Raw genomic sequence first — 15,327 nt, forward strand, 5'->3', positions numbered from 1 at the left:
CATTACTCTGAAGAACTGTATTTTTAACAAATTTTATTAAAACAAAAAACAAAGAAAAACCAAACAAACAGCAGTGATCTACAGAAAGGACTCCTTTTTGCCCATATCTGTAGTATTAGGTATATTGCATAGAAGGCCTAGGCTCTTAGATCTGGACCATCTCACTTAAAAATTTCTATGAGATTTATAGACATCAAATTTCATAAGTATTTGAACATCTTGACTGACATAGAAGATTTTTTATTTCAATTCATGAACTAGCCAGGCATGTCCACATAAGACAAGAACATATTTCATTACATCACCAATACTTACTATATACCTCATATCAAACTCTTAAGGGGTTCATGGTAACATGTGCTGGTTGTATGAGTATGTAAGTATCTGGCATGAAAGAAGTCTTAGCCAGCAGCATCTATTATTTATGTGGTAGCTGCTTATATGTGACACTTTTTTTATCCTGTACTAAATGACGTGGGTTTTTCATGAATATAATGAGGCAGCATTAACATAACTCTTAGAAACGTTGCTAAGTGTAATCCATTAAAATAGATCAGTGAATGACACTTTTAGAACAAAACAAAGATTCTTCCCTCTTTCCATTCTTTCGCTCTTTCTTTTTTCCCTCCCTTTTTTCTTCTCTTTTCCCCTACTTCCTTCCCTCTTTCCTTCTTTCCTTCCTTCCTTCCATCCTTCCTTCCTTCCTTGCTTCCTTCCTTCCACCTTGAAGCAAAGGTAAAGATAGTAGGTACTCATAAAGAAGGAAGAGGATAGTGTGGGGAAGATGACAGAGGAGAAGCTAGGAAATAAACAAGCTCTCGCATAAAAACCAGTTGTAGTGTGCCAATGAATAGTCCAAGGCTAGAGAGTCAAACCAAGTGTGTCATCATAGTACAGAGAGTTTGGCCAGAGAAGAAAATTTCAGGCAGCTTGGTTAAGGAGACAGATTCCTGTCCTCACCAGTGTCTATGGATGTGGCACCAGCGGCTGCTGTCTTGGCCACCATATCAGCAGAGAGAGCTTGGGACAAAGGCACCAGAAGCAGTGTGTGAGTGGATTCTACACACTGCCAGCAAGAACTGACAAGGAGCAGAAATATTCATCCTGCTGACCACAGACATTCGCAGACTGTGGACAGCCTGGAAACCAAGAGAAAGGAGTAAGTACCCCCCACAACACATCCTCACTCCTCCATGAGAAGAATTCCATCTTTGATACTGACAAAGACCAGGCCAGAGCAGCTAGCACATAACTCAGGCCTTTGAAGAAGACAACAGGATCTACTCAACAGGTCAAAGGAACCTGACTGGCTTGGTTCAGCTCCACCCAGGGGAAAGTTGTCCTCAGGCAGAGGAATTTCTGCCCACAGAAGAGTGACTTTCTTCACTGTGTATAAACAGAGCCAGAGGCTGTGCCACCACACTGCAGCACAGGCAGCAGACCCAACTCCAGGAGGGTAAAAGAAAATAATTGGAAGCTCAGTAAACATAAATCCTGTGAATGGCTCCAAGCTGGGCTCTGTGAGTGTCTCAAGAGTTAGCCCCTCAGGGAAAAGCAACTGATTGCTGACAGGCCTCAACCCTACCTACAACCTAGCCCATTACATCAACTCCAAGCTAGAGGAAACAGCCATCTCCTTTTGAGATACTCAAAGCAGGTCACTTTCCCTGAAATAGCCTGGGAGGAGAGTCATAAAGTCCCTGGTAAGGCAGAACGTCATTCTGCCTGCTCAAACAAACTGATTTAAGAAACCAATCAAGCCACAAGAAACCAAACATGACAAGCAAACCAATGATTCCACCAAGAGACTGATTACGGACACAGGAGAGACACAAGATTCCCCCCCCACACACAAAAAAAACAAAATTGAACAACTTTTTTATACCTAATTTTTTAAATTAAAAAAAATGTTTTCTATTCTTTTCATTTTTATTTTAGTTTTTTTAAATTCTTCTTGTACACTTTTGCCTTTTGGTCATTTTTATTTTTTTGCTTTACTTATCTGCTGTTCTGTTCATCCCCAGATATAGACCAGTCTTTGATTAGACCTTATCCTTCATTGTGTGAATACTTCATTTAGATATCAATACTCAATATCAATTTAGATATCAAATACTCAATTCACAAACTCAGCCTTAATGCCTTTAATTGTAGTATTACTTCTTTATACTTATATAAATTATTAGTGTTTCATTTTTTTTCTTTTTTTTGGCCAGTTGTGGGGCTTTCATTTTTAATTTTTTTATTTTTCCTTGTTCCTTTTTCTGTAGGTCTCATCTCCTTTCCTTTGATCATTTTCCTCTCTCTGAATTTAGGTCTTGGTTTTATTACCTCTCTCCCTTTCCCTCCCCATATTTCTCTAATCTTATTTTCACCTCACAATTCTCCCTAAACCTATTCATTTCTGGTCTGCTGACTCCTTCTTCGATTTTCTTAGTCCAGTAATCCATACTTGTTTGTTGTTGAACTAGATTGTATCTGATGAACTAGATTGTATCTGTACTCATTTTGACTTTGTCAAACAGTCTGTGCAACTACAGGGCTCTGGTTGATGCTTGCCTTAAAATAGTGTTCTACCACAGAATTTGTTTGGCTATCATACCCAAATAGACAGAACAAGTCGAAGAAACACAAGACAAATGGCAGGTCCAGATATCTCAACTCTCACTCATGATAATCAAGCAGCAGAACAGATAATGAATAATCCAGACGAGAGTTCCCAAAATGATCTACAAACACTACTGGTAAACAGGCTGAATGAAAATATTGAAAGTCTGCAAAGGACTTTCTGTGAGCATGATAGGGAAATGTGTGAGCATGATGAGGCTAACCAAAATTAATACAGGAATTTTGTGAGTGTGAGGAGGCTAATCAAAGATTAATAGAGGAATTGAGAGAGTGGGATAAGAATAAACAAAGATTAATAGATGCATTCATGGAATCCAAAAACAGAAACCTGGAGGACCCGATGTAGGCCACAAAGGGAATGCTGAATGAATACCAACAGAATGAAAGGGAGTACAATGAAACTATAACCGATCAACTAAGGAATCTGAAAGTGAACACTGAAAACCAAATTAAAGAGGTAAAGAACTCCATACAAGATTTAAAACAAAGCTCCCACAAAGAATTTGAAGCCATCAAATCTGACCAATTAGAAGGAAAGGAAATAAGAAACAAAGTAGAAAGTTTTAACAGTAGGTTAGACCATGCAGAAGATTGAATCTCTGGGATTGAAGACAGCCTAGACATTATAGAGGAAGAACGGATGAGTATTCAAGACAAGTCCAAAAAATATGATAGATCAACTCAACATTTAAAAGATACCATCAGAAGGCCTGATTTAAGGCTAATGGGTGTAGAGGAGGGCCTAGAAGCAGAGCTAAATGTCTAGGAAATTTATTTAACAGGATTATTTAGCAGAGAACTTCTCAAACACACAAAAAGATAGGCCCATTCATATACAAGAAGTCTTTAGAACCCCAAATAGACCAGACCAGAACAGAACATCCCACTGTCAAATTGTAATCCATACAGGATCTATTGAGACCAAGGAAAGGATCCTTAAAGCTGTCAGGAAGAAAAGATCAATCAACTATAAAGGGAAACCAATCAGAATAACTTCAGAGTTCTCAGCAAAGACAATGAAAGCAAGATGAGCCTGGAATGATGTATGCCATGCCCTAAAGACAAACAACTATCAACCAAAAATACTATACCCAGCTAAACTCTCCTTCATAATGGGAGGACAAAAAAAAACTTCCACAGCAAAGAAAAAATGAAACAATATATCCATCAAACCAGCCCTACAAAAGATACTTAAAGATGTCCTACATGTAGAAAACCAACAAGAGCACATAAAGGACAAGAAACAGCCCTGAAATAGAGAATCCAAGAATCATAGGGAGGATCTAGGTAGCACATAGCCCACAAGAAGGTGGATAACATGACAGGAAGTACCAAGTACCTCTCAGTCCTAATTCTCAATATTCATGGACTTAACTCTCCAATTAAGCAACATAGATTATCTAGTTGGATAAAAAAGGAAGATCTTCCTTATCTACTACCTTCAAGAGACACACCTTGCTCACAAAACAAACATTCTGAAAGTGAAAAGCTGGAATAAAATGTGCCAAGGAAATGACGTCAATAAACAGACAGAAGTCGCAATCCTTATATCAGATAAAATAGACTTCAAATTAAAATTAGGGAGAAAAGAAAGTCATTACATACCAATTAAGGGATCTCTCCTTCAGGAGGATGTTACAATTCTAAATATCTATTCACCAAACAACGGAGCACCCAAATTTATCCACGAAACACTACTTTCCCTCAAATCTCACATAGATCCAAAGACATTGTTGGGGACTTTAACACACCACTACCTGCACTAGATAGATCAATGCAACAAAAACTCAGCAAAGAAACTTCAGATGTAAACAACTGTATAGATTAACTAGACTTAATATATATCTACCGAATATTTCACCCAACAGCATCAAAATACATGTTCTTCTCAGCAGCACATGGAACATTCTCCAAAATAGATCACACTAGACAAAAATAGACCACATATACACAAAGAAAATTTGTCCAATTTCAGAAACATTGAATTTATGCCCTGCATTTTGTCTCAGACCACAAGGAATAAAATTAGAATTCAACACCAAAAGCCACCAAAGAAAGTCCTGTGACACATGGAGGCAAAACACCACACTGTTGAACAACCCGTGGGTAATGGAAGAGATTAGAAAGGAAATTGAAGTGTTCATTATATTTAACCAAAATAAACACACAAATTACCAGCTCCTCTGGGACACAAGAAGATAGTACTCAGAAGCAACTTTATAGCTCTGGGTTCCTACACCAACAAATTGGAGAGATCTGAAACCAACAATTTAATGAGGCACCTGAGGCTCCTTGAGCAGCAAGCTAAACCCCAATCCAGTAGACAGAAACAGAAATTTAAATCAGAATTAAATGAATCAAAGTCCAAAAAATCCAGAGAAAGAATCAACAAAAGAAAGAGTTGGTTCTTTGAAAAAATTAATTAAATTAACAGACTCTTAATAAAACTTATCAGAAAAAGTAGAGAACACACCCAATAAACAAACTCAGAGATGAGAATGGAAACATCACCACAGAAACAACCAAGATTCAGAATATTATAAGGGAATGTTTCTCAAACCTTTATGCTAATAAGTTTCAGAATCTGGAAGAAATGGATGAATTTCTAGCAAATACTGACATGCCCATACTGAACCAAGATGATTTAAATCAACTTAACAGACCCATATCAAGCATCGAAATAGAAACAGCAATAAGAGACCTCCCACTCAAGAAAAGCCCAGAACAGGATGGATTTACAGCAGAATTCTACAAGGCCTTCAAAGCAGAACTTACACCAATATTACTCCAACTCGTCAATGAAATTGAAAGTGAAACTTTACTACCAAACTTCTATGGCTTCTATTAAGCCATCATAATCCTCACCCCAAAACCAGACTCATCAAAGAAAGAGAACTATTGACCCATTTCTTTGATGAACATCAATGCAAAATGTCTCAACAAAATTTTGGCCAATCGATTTCAACAATTCATCAAAAAAAATCATATACCACAATCAAACAGGATTAATTTCAGGGATGCAAAGCTAGTTCAATATACACAAATCAAAAATATAATTCATCACATCAACAAGAGCAAAGATAAGAACCACATGATTATCTCAAAACATGCAGAAAAGTATTTGACAAGATCCAACACCCCTTTATGATGAAGGCTCTGGAAAAACTAGGAATCCATGGAACATTCCTCAATATAATAAAGGCTGTGTATGCCAAACCTAGGGCCAGCATTATACTTAATGGCGAAAAGCTAAAGCCATTTCCTCTAAACTCAAGAATGAGACAAAGATGTCCACTCTCTCCACTTCTCTTCAAATTAGTATTAGAATGCCTAGCTACAGCAGTAAGAAAAGATACAAACATAAAGGGGATCCAAATAAAGAAAGATGAAGTAAAACTTTCCATCTTTGCAGATGATATGAGCTTGTATTTAAAGCGCTCCATGGACTCCATTCCCAAGTTACTCAAGATGATTCAAAACTTTGGCAAAGTAGTAGGGCATAAAATTAACCCTCAAAAATCAATGGCTTTCCTATATGCCAATAATGAGAAGAGTGCGGCTGAAATAAGGAAAGCAACTGCTTTCGTAATAGCCCCACCAAGAAAACAAAACAAAACAAAACAAAAAACCTAGGAGTTAACTGAAGATGTGAAGGACCTCTATGACAAAAACTTTAAAAACCTGAAAAAGGAAAGTAAAGCAGAACTAAGAAGTGGAAAAACCTCCCATGCTCCTATATGGGAGGATTAACTTCACAAAAATGGCAATACTGCCAAAGGCCATCTACATATTCAATGAGATACCTATCAATATCCCACCTCATTCTTCAATGAAATAGAAGAAGCAATCCGAAAATTCATATGGGACAATAAAAGACCCCAAATTGCAAAAATACTCCTTAGCAGAAAGAACGTGCTGGAGGAATATCAATACCAAATTTCAAACTCTACTACAAAGCCATAGTAATCAAAACAGCTTGGTTCTGGCACAAGAACAGACCTGAAGACCACTGGAATAGAACTGAAGACCCACAAATGAACCCATACACCCATTGCCACGTATTCTTCAATAAGGGAGCTAAAAATATAGAATGGAAGAAAGACAGCCTTTTCAGTAAAAGGTGCTGGTAAAATTGGTTAAATACTTGTAGAAAACTAAAGCTATATCCTTGTATATCACCCTGTACCAGAATCAACTCCAAATGGATCAAAGACCTTGAAGTCACAGCAGACACCTGAAAATATTACAGGAAGAATAAGAGAAAGTCTAAGGGACCTTGGTACAGGCCAAAATTTTCTTAATAAAGACCCAGAAACACAACAAATCAAAGAAAGGATGGACAAATGGGATTGCATGAAATTGCAGAGCTTCTGCATGGTAAAGGACATAGCTAGCAAGATCAATAGAAAGCCCACAGACTTCGAGAGGATCTTCACTAGCCATACAATGGACAAGGGCCTCCTATCTAAAATATACTTAGAACTCAAAAAATTAAATCCCCCAACAACAAATCCTCAAAGAAACAACCACCCCATCAACATGAGGGCTAAAGACTTAAAGAGAAACTTCTCTGAAAAGGAAAGAAGGATGGCTGATAGACATATGAAGAAATGCTCCACTTCTTTAGCCATAAAAGAAATGCAAATTAAAACAACCATGAGATTCCACCTCACCCCAGTTAGAATGGCTATAATCAAGAACTCTAATAACAACAGGTGCTGGAGGGGATGTAGCCAGAAGGGAACCCTACTGCATTGTGGGTGGGAGTGTAAACTTGTTCAACCACTTTGGAAAGCAGTATGGAGCTCCATTCCTCAAAAGACTCCACATAGAGCTTCCCCTATGACCCAGCAATCCTACTTCAGAGCATTTACCCAAACAATCACAAACAAGGCCATACCAAAGCTACCAGCACAATTATGTTTATCACAGCATTATTCACCATAGCTAAGATATTGAACCAACCCAGATTCCCCTCAGTAGATGAATGGATCAATGTGTGTGTGTGTGTTTGTTTGTGTGTGTGTGTGTGTGTGTGTGTGTGTGTGTGTGTGTGCATGTGTGAATTCTATGGCTCCAACAGAAAGAATTGCACTGCCCCATTTGTTAGGAAAGGGAAAAACTTGGAAAAATTATATTAAGTGAAGCCAGGCCCAAAGAAACATAGGTCCTATAGTTTCCCTTATTTGCAATAACTAGTCTATGTCTAGGACAAGCAGAAAAACTCAATAGCTATGTACGTATGGCCAAATAAGATGATGCTAATCAAAATGAACCCCAAGATAGGGACTCAAGAGATTTTATCTTTCTTGCTGTTGTTTTTAATGTACTTATAATGTACTATGTGATTTTTTTGTTTTTCCTGTATGTTCTTCCTCCATGGTATAACCCCTGTTTTCAGTGTATTTGATATTGGTGCCCTGGATCTTGTATATACATTTTTCTAATTTAGGGAGGGGAAGGGAAATAAAAAGCTGAAATAAAAATACAGGTTGACCCATTGTAACAATGAGATGTACAAGACACTATGTTGTAAATGAACTTTACAACTTTGGGGAGGGGCGGGGTTGGATAGAGGAGTTGGAGAGGTAGGTAGAGTAGGGATGGTAGGGGGAAAACAAAGGAGAGGGTAACATTGCTCCATAGGAAATGTACTCATTTCCTTACTCATGTAACTTTAACCCCTCTGTAAAGTATCTATACAGTAAAAAGTATATCTATTAAAAAAATATAAAGAAGAAAGATAGACCAAACACCCAGCATCAAACTTGGGCCAAGTCAGAAGGCATGTCATTTCAGATGGAAGAAAACTAAAAACTAAAATTAACAATGATATGCTGTGTGCCCCTAGGTTTATTTAAAAGATCTCCTTGGAAACTTGAGTTGATCTATGGCTTAGGTATTAGGAACACCATCAATGTTCATCTCTTGGATCTTGATGGTTGTATCATGGTTGTGGGACAAAAATGTCCTTATTTGCCAATAATATACACACAAATATTCAGTTGATAGAATGGTTATATTTACAACCTTCCAATTTGCTGTTGCTTAAGAGCATTCCAGATTTTAAAAAGTTATGTAACTATGTAAGGATATATTATAATGTAAACATTGATTTATGTTAAATAGCACTTTGGAAAGCAGTATGGTGGTTCCTCAAAAGACTCCACATAGAGCTCCCCTATGACCCAGCAATCCCACTTTTGGGCATTTAACCAAATGATCACAAACAAGACCACACTAAAGCTACCAGCACGACTATGTTTATTGCAGCATTATTTAACATAGCTAAGATATGGAACCAACCCAGATGCCCCTCAGTAGATGAATGGATCAAGAAAATGTGGTATATACCATACACAATGGAATTCTATGTCTCCATCAGAAAAAAATGACATTGCCCCATTTGTTAGGAAATGGAAAGACTTGGAAAAAAATTATATGAAGTGAAGTAAGCCAGGCCCAAAGAAACATAGGTCCCATGGTTTCCCTTATTTGCAATATCTAGTATATGTCTGAGTCAAGCAGAAAAGGTCAGATAAGGTGATGTTAGGAAAATGAACCCTAAGATATGTATTCAAATGTTTTTTTTCATTCATGTGATTGCTTCTAATGCATTTATAAGATTATTTCTTTGTTGCTTTGTATGTCCTCCCCCACAGTATAACCCCTGTTTTCACTGTATTTGATGTTGGTATACTTTGTGGAGGGGAAGGGGAAAAACAAGTCATTTAATAAGAATATAGGTGGACCCGTTGCAACAATGAGAAGTACAAGTTATTATGTCGAAAATGAACTTTACAACTTTGGTAGAGGGTGGGGGGATGGGGAGGATTGGGTGGGGAGGCTGGGAGAGGATGGGAAGGGATGGGAAGGGGAAACGAAGGAGGAGACTACAATGCTTGATAAGAAATGTACTCATTATCTTGCCCATGTAATTGTAACCCTTCTGTACAGTATTTTCACAATAAAAAATAAAAAAGTTATGTAACTATGTAAGGATATATTATAATATAAACATTGATTTAGTTAAATAGTAATATGTAAATATTAATTGCATAATGTATCATACACATGGAAATATCTTCAGTGTTAAAAGCAAAAATTAAGATTTAATACTCACAACTACCTGGCAAAAGAGCTTGATTCTGTCTTCTTTGTTTTATATGTTAATTTAATAAAGTTGCAGATTACAGCTTAGTTCTTCAGCTCTTATTAAGTATCATTTTCCACATTTTTTCCATTCCAGAATCTAACCATCAACCTCAGACAACAAATATATTTCCAAGAAGGCATGGTATGGTACCAGAGCTCTCTGGTATGGTACCAGAGCTCTCTGCTCTGGTTACCTGTGGAATCTGAGACAAATTACATAATATCTCAGGATTTCAGTTTTCTAACTCATGAATGTGGATAATAATATCTATCTCATAAGCTGTTATGTAAATTAAATTCAATATTATACTCAAAGCATTTAGGAACTGAGCAGACTAAATTCAGTATTCAATAAAGGCCAGCTGTATATTCCTTCCACTAGTATATTCCTTCCACTTATATGAATTTTCCTTGCAGCAAGAGTCTCTTATTTCTATAAAAAATTTGAAATATTCTTGCAAACTACACATGCTCAATAAATATAGATAAAAGGATTAGGGAATAAGAATCAATAACTATATAATTAAATAAAACATAATTATTATATCTATGGCAGGGCATACTCTTTAGGAGCATTTCTCTCTTATGTAAACTAATTTGTTTTTCAAATGTGTGTTCCTGGAGGATTTTAAAATGTGTGAAATAAAAATATAGATGAAGGAATACAAAATCAAAATCAAAACGCCTTACATACAAGAGTGGAACATTGAAAGTTAACTTAGAGCTATTTTAACCTGAGAAAAATAGATGTGTCATCTGTATTGGTTAGCTATTACTACTTCCATGCAACAATAATACTGTGTAACAAATCATCCCCAATTTCAGTTTCATATTATTTATTTATTTTCATTCTCGGGTGTCCACAAGTCATCAGTGACTCACCTGATGTAAGCTAAATGAAGTGATTCTGTTTCAGAGCTGTATATTACCTGACTCTGGTTTGAGTTCCAATCTGTCCTATGTATCTCTCATCCTTCTTTAGCTAGCAGCTACAGGAGCATCTTCTTGTGGCAAATGCCAGAATCACAAGAAATAAATCCTTTTATGCAGCACATGTATGACTTTTGCTTGAACTGCATCCATTAGCATTTCCTTGTCCTATTCAGGTCACATGATCAAGACCAACATCACTGAGGTATGTTTTCTGACCACAGCAGAGCACTGAAATTAATAATCCGGTTATAAGGAAATAAAGATTTGGGACCAAAATCCTATTTGCAAACAACTATGTTTGAATTGTCTGTGCTCTGTCTGTGTCTAGAAATCTTGAGTTCCTTGTAAGAAAAGCCACAGTATACCAGCAGGAAGTGCACACCAAATCACTTTCCCAGTAGCAGCTAGGTACTTAATCTGATTTACTTCTCTTTTCTCTTCCCATATCCATAGGCAGTTCACAAAAGAAACGACAAATACAGTGATAGAAATTCATGTCCATAATTTTGGGATTTTGCCCTTGCAAACCTCTCCCATATGGAATTAAACAAGGGCTGAATTCTTATCGCAGTCCAACCACTAGTATATTCCTTCCACTTATATGAATTTGCCTTGCAGCAAGAGTCTCTTATTTCTATAAAAAAATTGAAATATTCTTGCAAATTACACAGGCTCGATAAATATAGATTGAAAGATTAGGGAGTCAGAATCAATACTGGAGAATGAGAAGGAAATAGTAGAATTCTTGCAAGTTATTGTGCTGCTTATGGCATGAGAACATAAAGTGTTCTATCACCCTCAATAAAAATACTGTGGAAATTTACTCTCTGAAATAAATACATGATTCCAAAGATATATTAACTAAGAGTATAGCTGTTTACAATCTAGCCTGTGTGTGACATTTTTAAGCTAACAATATTAGCCCGGCACTTCCCTGTATGTATTGTTTTACATTTATTGTAAGCCTGTTAAAATACCTTCTAAAAACATCACATTTATATGCCCTACTCTACTTAGCTTTTATTGTTTATATGCTTCCTTTGCAAACAGCTAGACAGACAAGGTTGATTAAAAAGAAGAAAGCCTGTCCTTATCAAACACTTAAGGGTAACTGAGTAATGTGATTTTCTTTTTCTACTAGTGGAAGTCCACTGTTTCGCTAAGAACTGCAAGCATTTAAAGTGAATGGAAAGTTTTAAGCCAGCCAAGCTGTCCTTCTGAGAGTGAAATGCGTGCTAATCTAATTGCCCACCCATACCTATGTGCTTTGAAAGCAAGACTTCTACGCTGGCTCCCCCTGCTGGGTTAAAAATATGCTGTCTTGGAAAATGATGAAACCAATATACCAAACCTTTTCATTTGAAGGCTTGTTGTTCAAATGGCAAATCCAGCCTGCTTCAAGAATGCATTTACTCCATGACAAACATGCCAAGTGTTTCTTGAGTTTGCTTTCTAAGGACAGAAATACTGAAAGCAGAAAACTGTCCAATTGAGACCCAAAGCAGAGAACAAGAGCTTGCTCCCTGGATGTTTGTGCTAGTGAATGGGATAAGCATGCATGTGGGCAAAGGGGAAAACTTAGGACTGTAGGTTAGATGAGCCATCAAATTCAATTTTATTATTAGAACATGAGATTTCAGGGTCTGCTTGTGAATTTAACTTTGTACGCATTTAAAACTGTTGGAACCAATTCATGGCATTCTTGCGATTTAATTTTCTCTTCTCCTGCTTATTTTCCTTTGCTCACAAGTAAGTTCTCTGTCCCCACTCTGTGAGTAACCAGACTAATTTTAAAGGTGGCTGGTCACCTGTAGACTGCTGTGAAATCTGTGTTATGAAATCTGTCAGGACGAACTGGCAGATTTTCCCTGCTTGATTTAGCCCATTTGGTGGGAGGAAAGAAGGTTATGTTGGCTGTTTTTGGCCTGTGATCCCATAGCAGTTTGGCCTTGATAAAGGATCAAGAACAGCCATGATGATTATCTCCTGCCTAGAGCAAAAGCCAATGTTGTCACCAACATGGAAAACATCAACAGAGAAAATATCAGATAACTATGTGCTACTTACACATATTCTAGTTACAATACAGAATTTAATAGCATACAGCCTTGCCCCAGGTTCTCATATGAAAATTATACCACATCTCTCATGTCAGATTGTTCCATCGGGGACAGGGCACAATTTTATGAATTCTTTGACTGTATTCCTATATTCAATATATTATTCAGGTCTTCGATGGATTGTTTCTCAGGTCTTCTTTGTATAATGCTTCTCCATTGTTTCTGAGGTTTTGGTTTTGGTTCTGTTACTAGAAGCTCTGACTAGGGAGGATTCTCCATTCTCTTACCTTCTGCCTTCAGATTCAGTAGGTGGCAAGTCAAAACAAGATGAGGGTCTCCCATCTGGACCTGCTTGTGGATAAGGAATTAAAAAGATTGTTCTTCTGTTCCTGTGGCGTTGGGTGAGGTTGTCCCTCAGCAACATTCTACTGGCAGCTGGCTTAGAAGATGCTTCCATTATATGTCTGGCATATCAGGACTTAGTCCCATGCCCAGAGGAAGCTAGCTGTGACTTCTTTATAGCTATGGTTGGCTCTCCTAAAAGAGGAAGGAGGAGCTGTTGCTCATTCCTCCAGGGACCCCTGGGAAATTCTATAGCAGCATCTTTACCACATTCCACTGGTTTAAACAAGTTACAGCAATTGTAACTTCAAGCAGAAGGGAGCTCAATTCTACTTTGTTATCCCATAGACTGATCATTTCTGCTTTTAATACAACATATATATGTATGGCAGTCCTGAGGCTGGAACTTGGGGCCTAGGTCCTGTCCCTGAGCTTTTTTTGCTCAAGACTAGTGCTCTACCACTTGAGTCATAGCTCTACTTCTGCTTGTTGCTGGTTAACTGGATATGTGTCTCATGAGTGGGAGAAGGGCTCGGTACAGGAGGGCTGGGAAAAGATGTTGAAAGGGGTGACACTGGTCAAGATATATTGTATTCACAAACTGATTTGTTAAAGAGAAACTCCTTTGCACAACTACTTAAAGATGAGGAAATGATTGGGATGGTTTTGAATGCCAATCCTCTGATCTCAGCTTCCTGAGAATAAGTTTTCTATATTTAAACATTGTTGTATACTATTTTCTATCTTTAACTGCTTGTTTTACACTTTTCCCATGTTCTTATACAAATTTTTTATGATTTTTATTTCCTTTATTGCCAGTATTGAGTTACACAACCAGGCTTTTACTTACCTTTAAAAAGTTTGATGGGTTTTTTTCTGCACATAAATCCACTGACATATTATATATCTTAAGAAAAAGTATAGATAGTGCTAGTATGCAAACTCTACTATAACCACCCATCTATTTTTTCATAGACTTGTCTAGTAGAGCAACCTAACAGGTTCAAGACAAAATATTTTATAGTATAGTTAGGTTAGACTGTCTTGTACAAGTTAAGTGAAAATAGCTTTTTTGCAATATATATCAGACAGGAAAATAAAGAGCATAGAAACTCTGTCAACCAAGCTTTCTTTGACTCAAGTCAAAGGAAAATAGCAGATTGGAAATTAAATCTGTATTACATGTTGGGAAATGCTGAGCACAGAGAAAGAAAGAGAAATGGAGAGAGGGGGAGAGGGCATGTTAGCAGGACTGCTGAGTGAATTTTGTTTACTGCAGTTCAACCATTTCCTCTAGCAAATCATGTGCGAAGGGATGATTATAAATGCACCTATTTATGTAGGTAATTTTTCTGTTTCATGCCTCTGATTCATCTCTCTGCCTTCCTTTATGGGGAGTCATGCTACATTGGTTGCAATTAATTTCAGTGCTGCATATTAACCATAAAGAGATATTTCATAAATTGACTTGATGTATTTTCCCCCTCTGGTTTTCTTGAAAGATGAGAATGGTCCAGAGGAAAAGCAAAGTGCGGAAGAAATAGAAGGGCAGAGCCAAGAAGCAGGTGGGCTCAGATTTCTTTTGAGGAGTCTCCTAAGCCTCATCCACAGAGGTGAACAATAACTTTACTCAATGCTATTGTCTGAAAATGCATATGCCTTTTCACCTGATTAACTCCAGTGTTCATTCGGGTTTCCAATTTTGTTGACTGTGCTCCCAACTAGAATGGTACATTCTCCCTTTTGTGTCCCACTCACTGATTCCATTTTTTTTCTTCCCGGTTAATAACAGTTTGTTTGATAATGCTGTATGCAGGGTAGGTAGGAATTAGAAGTTGCCAAATTGGAATTTGGGTGAAATGTGTTTTTTTTCTTTCTTTCTTTCTTTCTTTTTTTTTTTTTTTTTTTGTCAGTTGTGGGACCTGAACTCTGAGCCTGGGCACTGTCCCTCAGGTCTTCAGGTCAAGGCTAGCACTCTACCACTTGAGCCACAGCACCAATTCTGGCTTTTTCTGCTTATGTGGTGCTGAGGAATCAAACCCAGGGCCTCATGCATGTGAGGCAAGCATTCTACCACTGAGCCACCTTCCCAGCCCCGGAATAAAATGTTTCAAGAAAATGAAAAAGAGGCTTTCCCTGCATAATGGCTGGAATATATATATATATAATATATATATATTATATACACACACATATATATGTATGTATT

At 37.3% G+C, this 15,327-nt stretch overlaps 1 protein-coding gene across 1 annotated transcript in view; it reads left to right on the forward strand.

Annotated features, from left to right (window-relative positions):
- The window catches only part of Macrod2 (mono-ADP ribosylhydrolase 2), a 1,713,649-nt gene that overhangs the window by 1,654,440 nt on the left and 43,882 nt on the right, over positions 1-15,327 (forward strand). Inside the window, exon 12 of the mRNA XM_042666421.1 lies at positions 14,621-14,683. Coding sequence (XP_042522355.1) covers positions 14,621-14,683 — 63 coding nt within the window. The remainder of the gene's footprint in view (positions 1-14,620; positions 14,684-15,327) is intronic.

Source organism: Dipodomys spectabilis, unplaced genomic scaffold, assembly GCF_019054845.1.
Source record: "Dipodomys spectabilis isolate Male_0828 unplaced genomic scaffold, ASM1905484v1 ptg000365l, whole genome shotgun sequence".
Classification (NCBI taxonomy): domain Eukaryota; kingdom Metazoa; phylum Chordata; class Mammalia; order Rodentia; family Heteromyidae; genus Dipodomys; species Dipodomys spectabilis.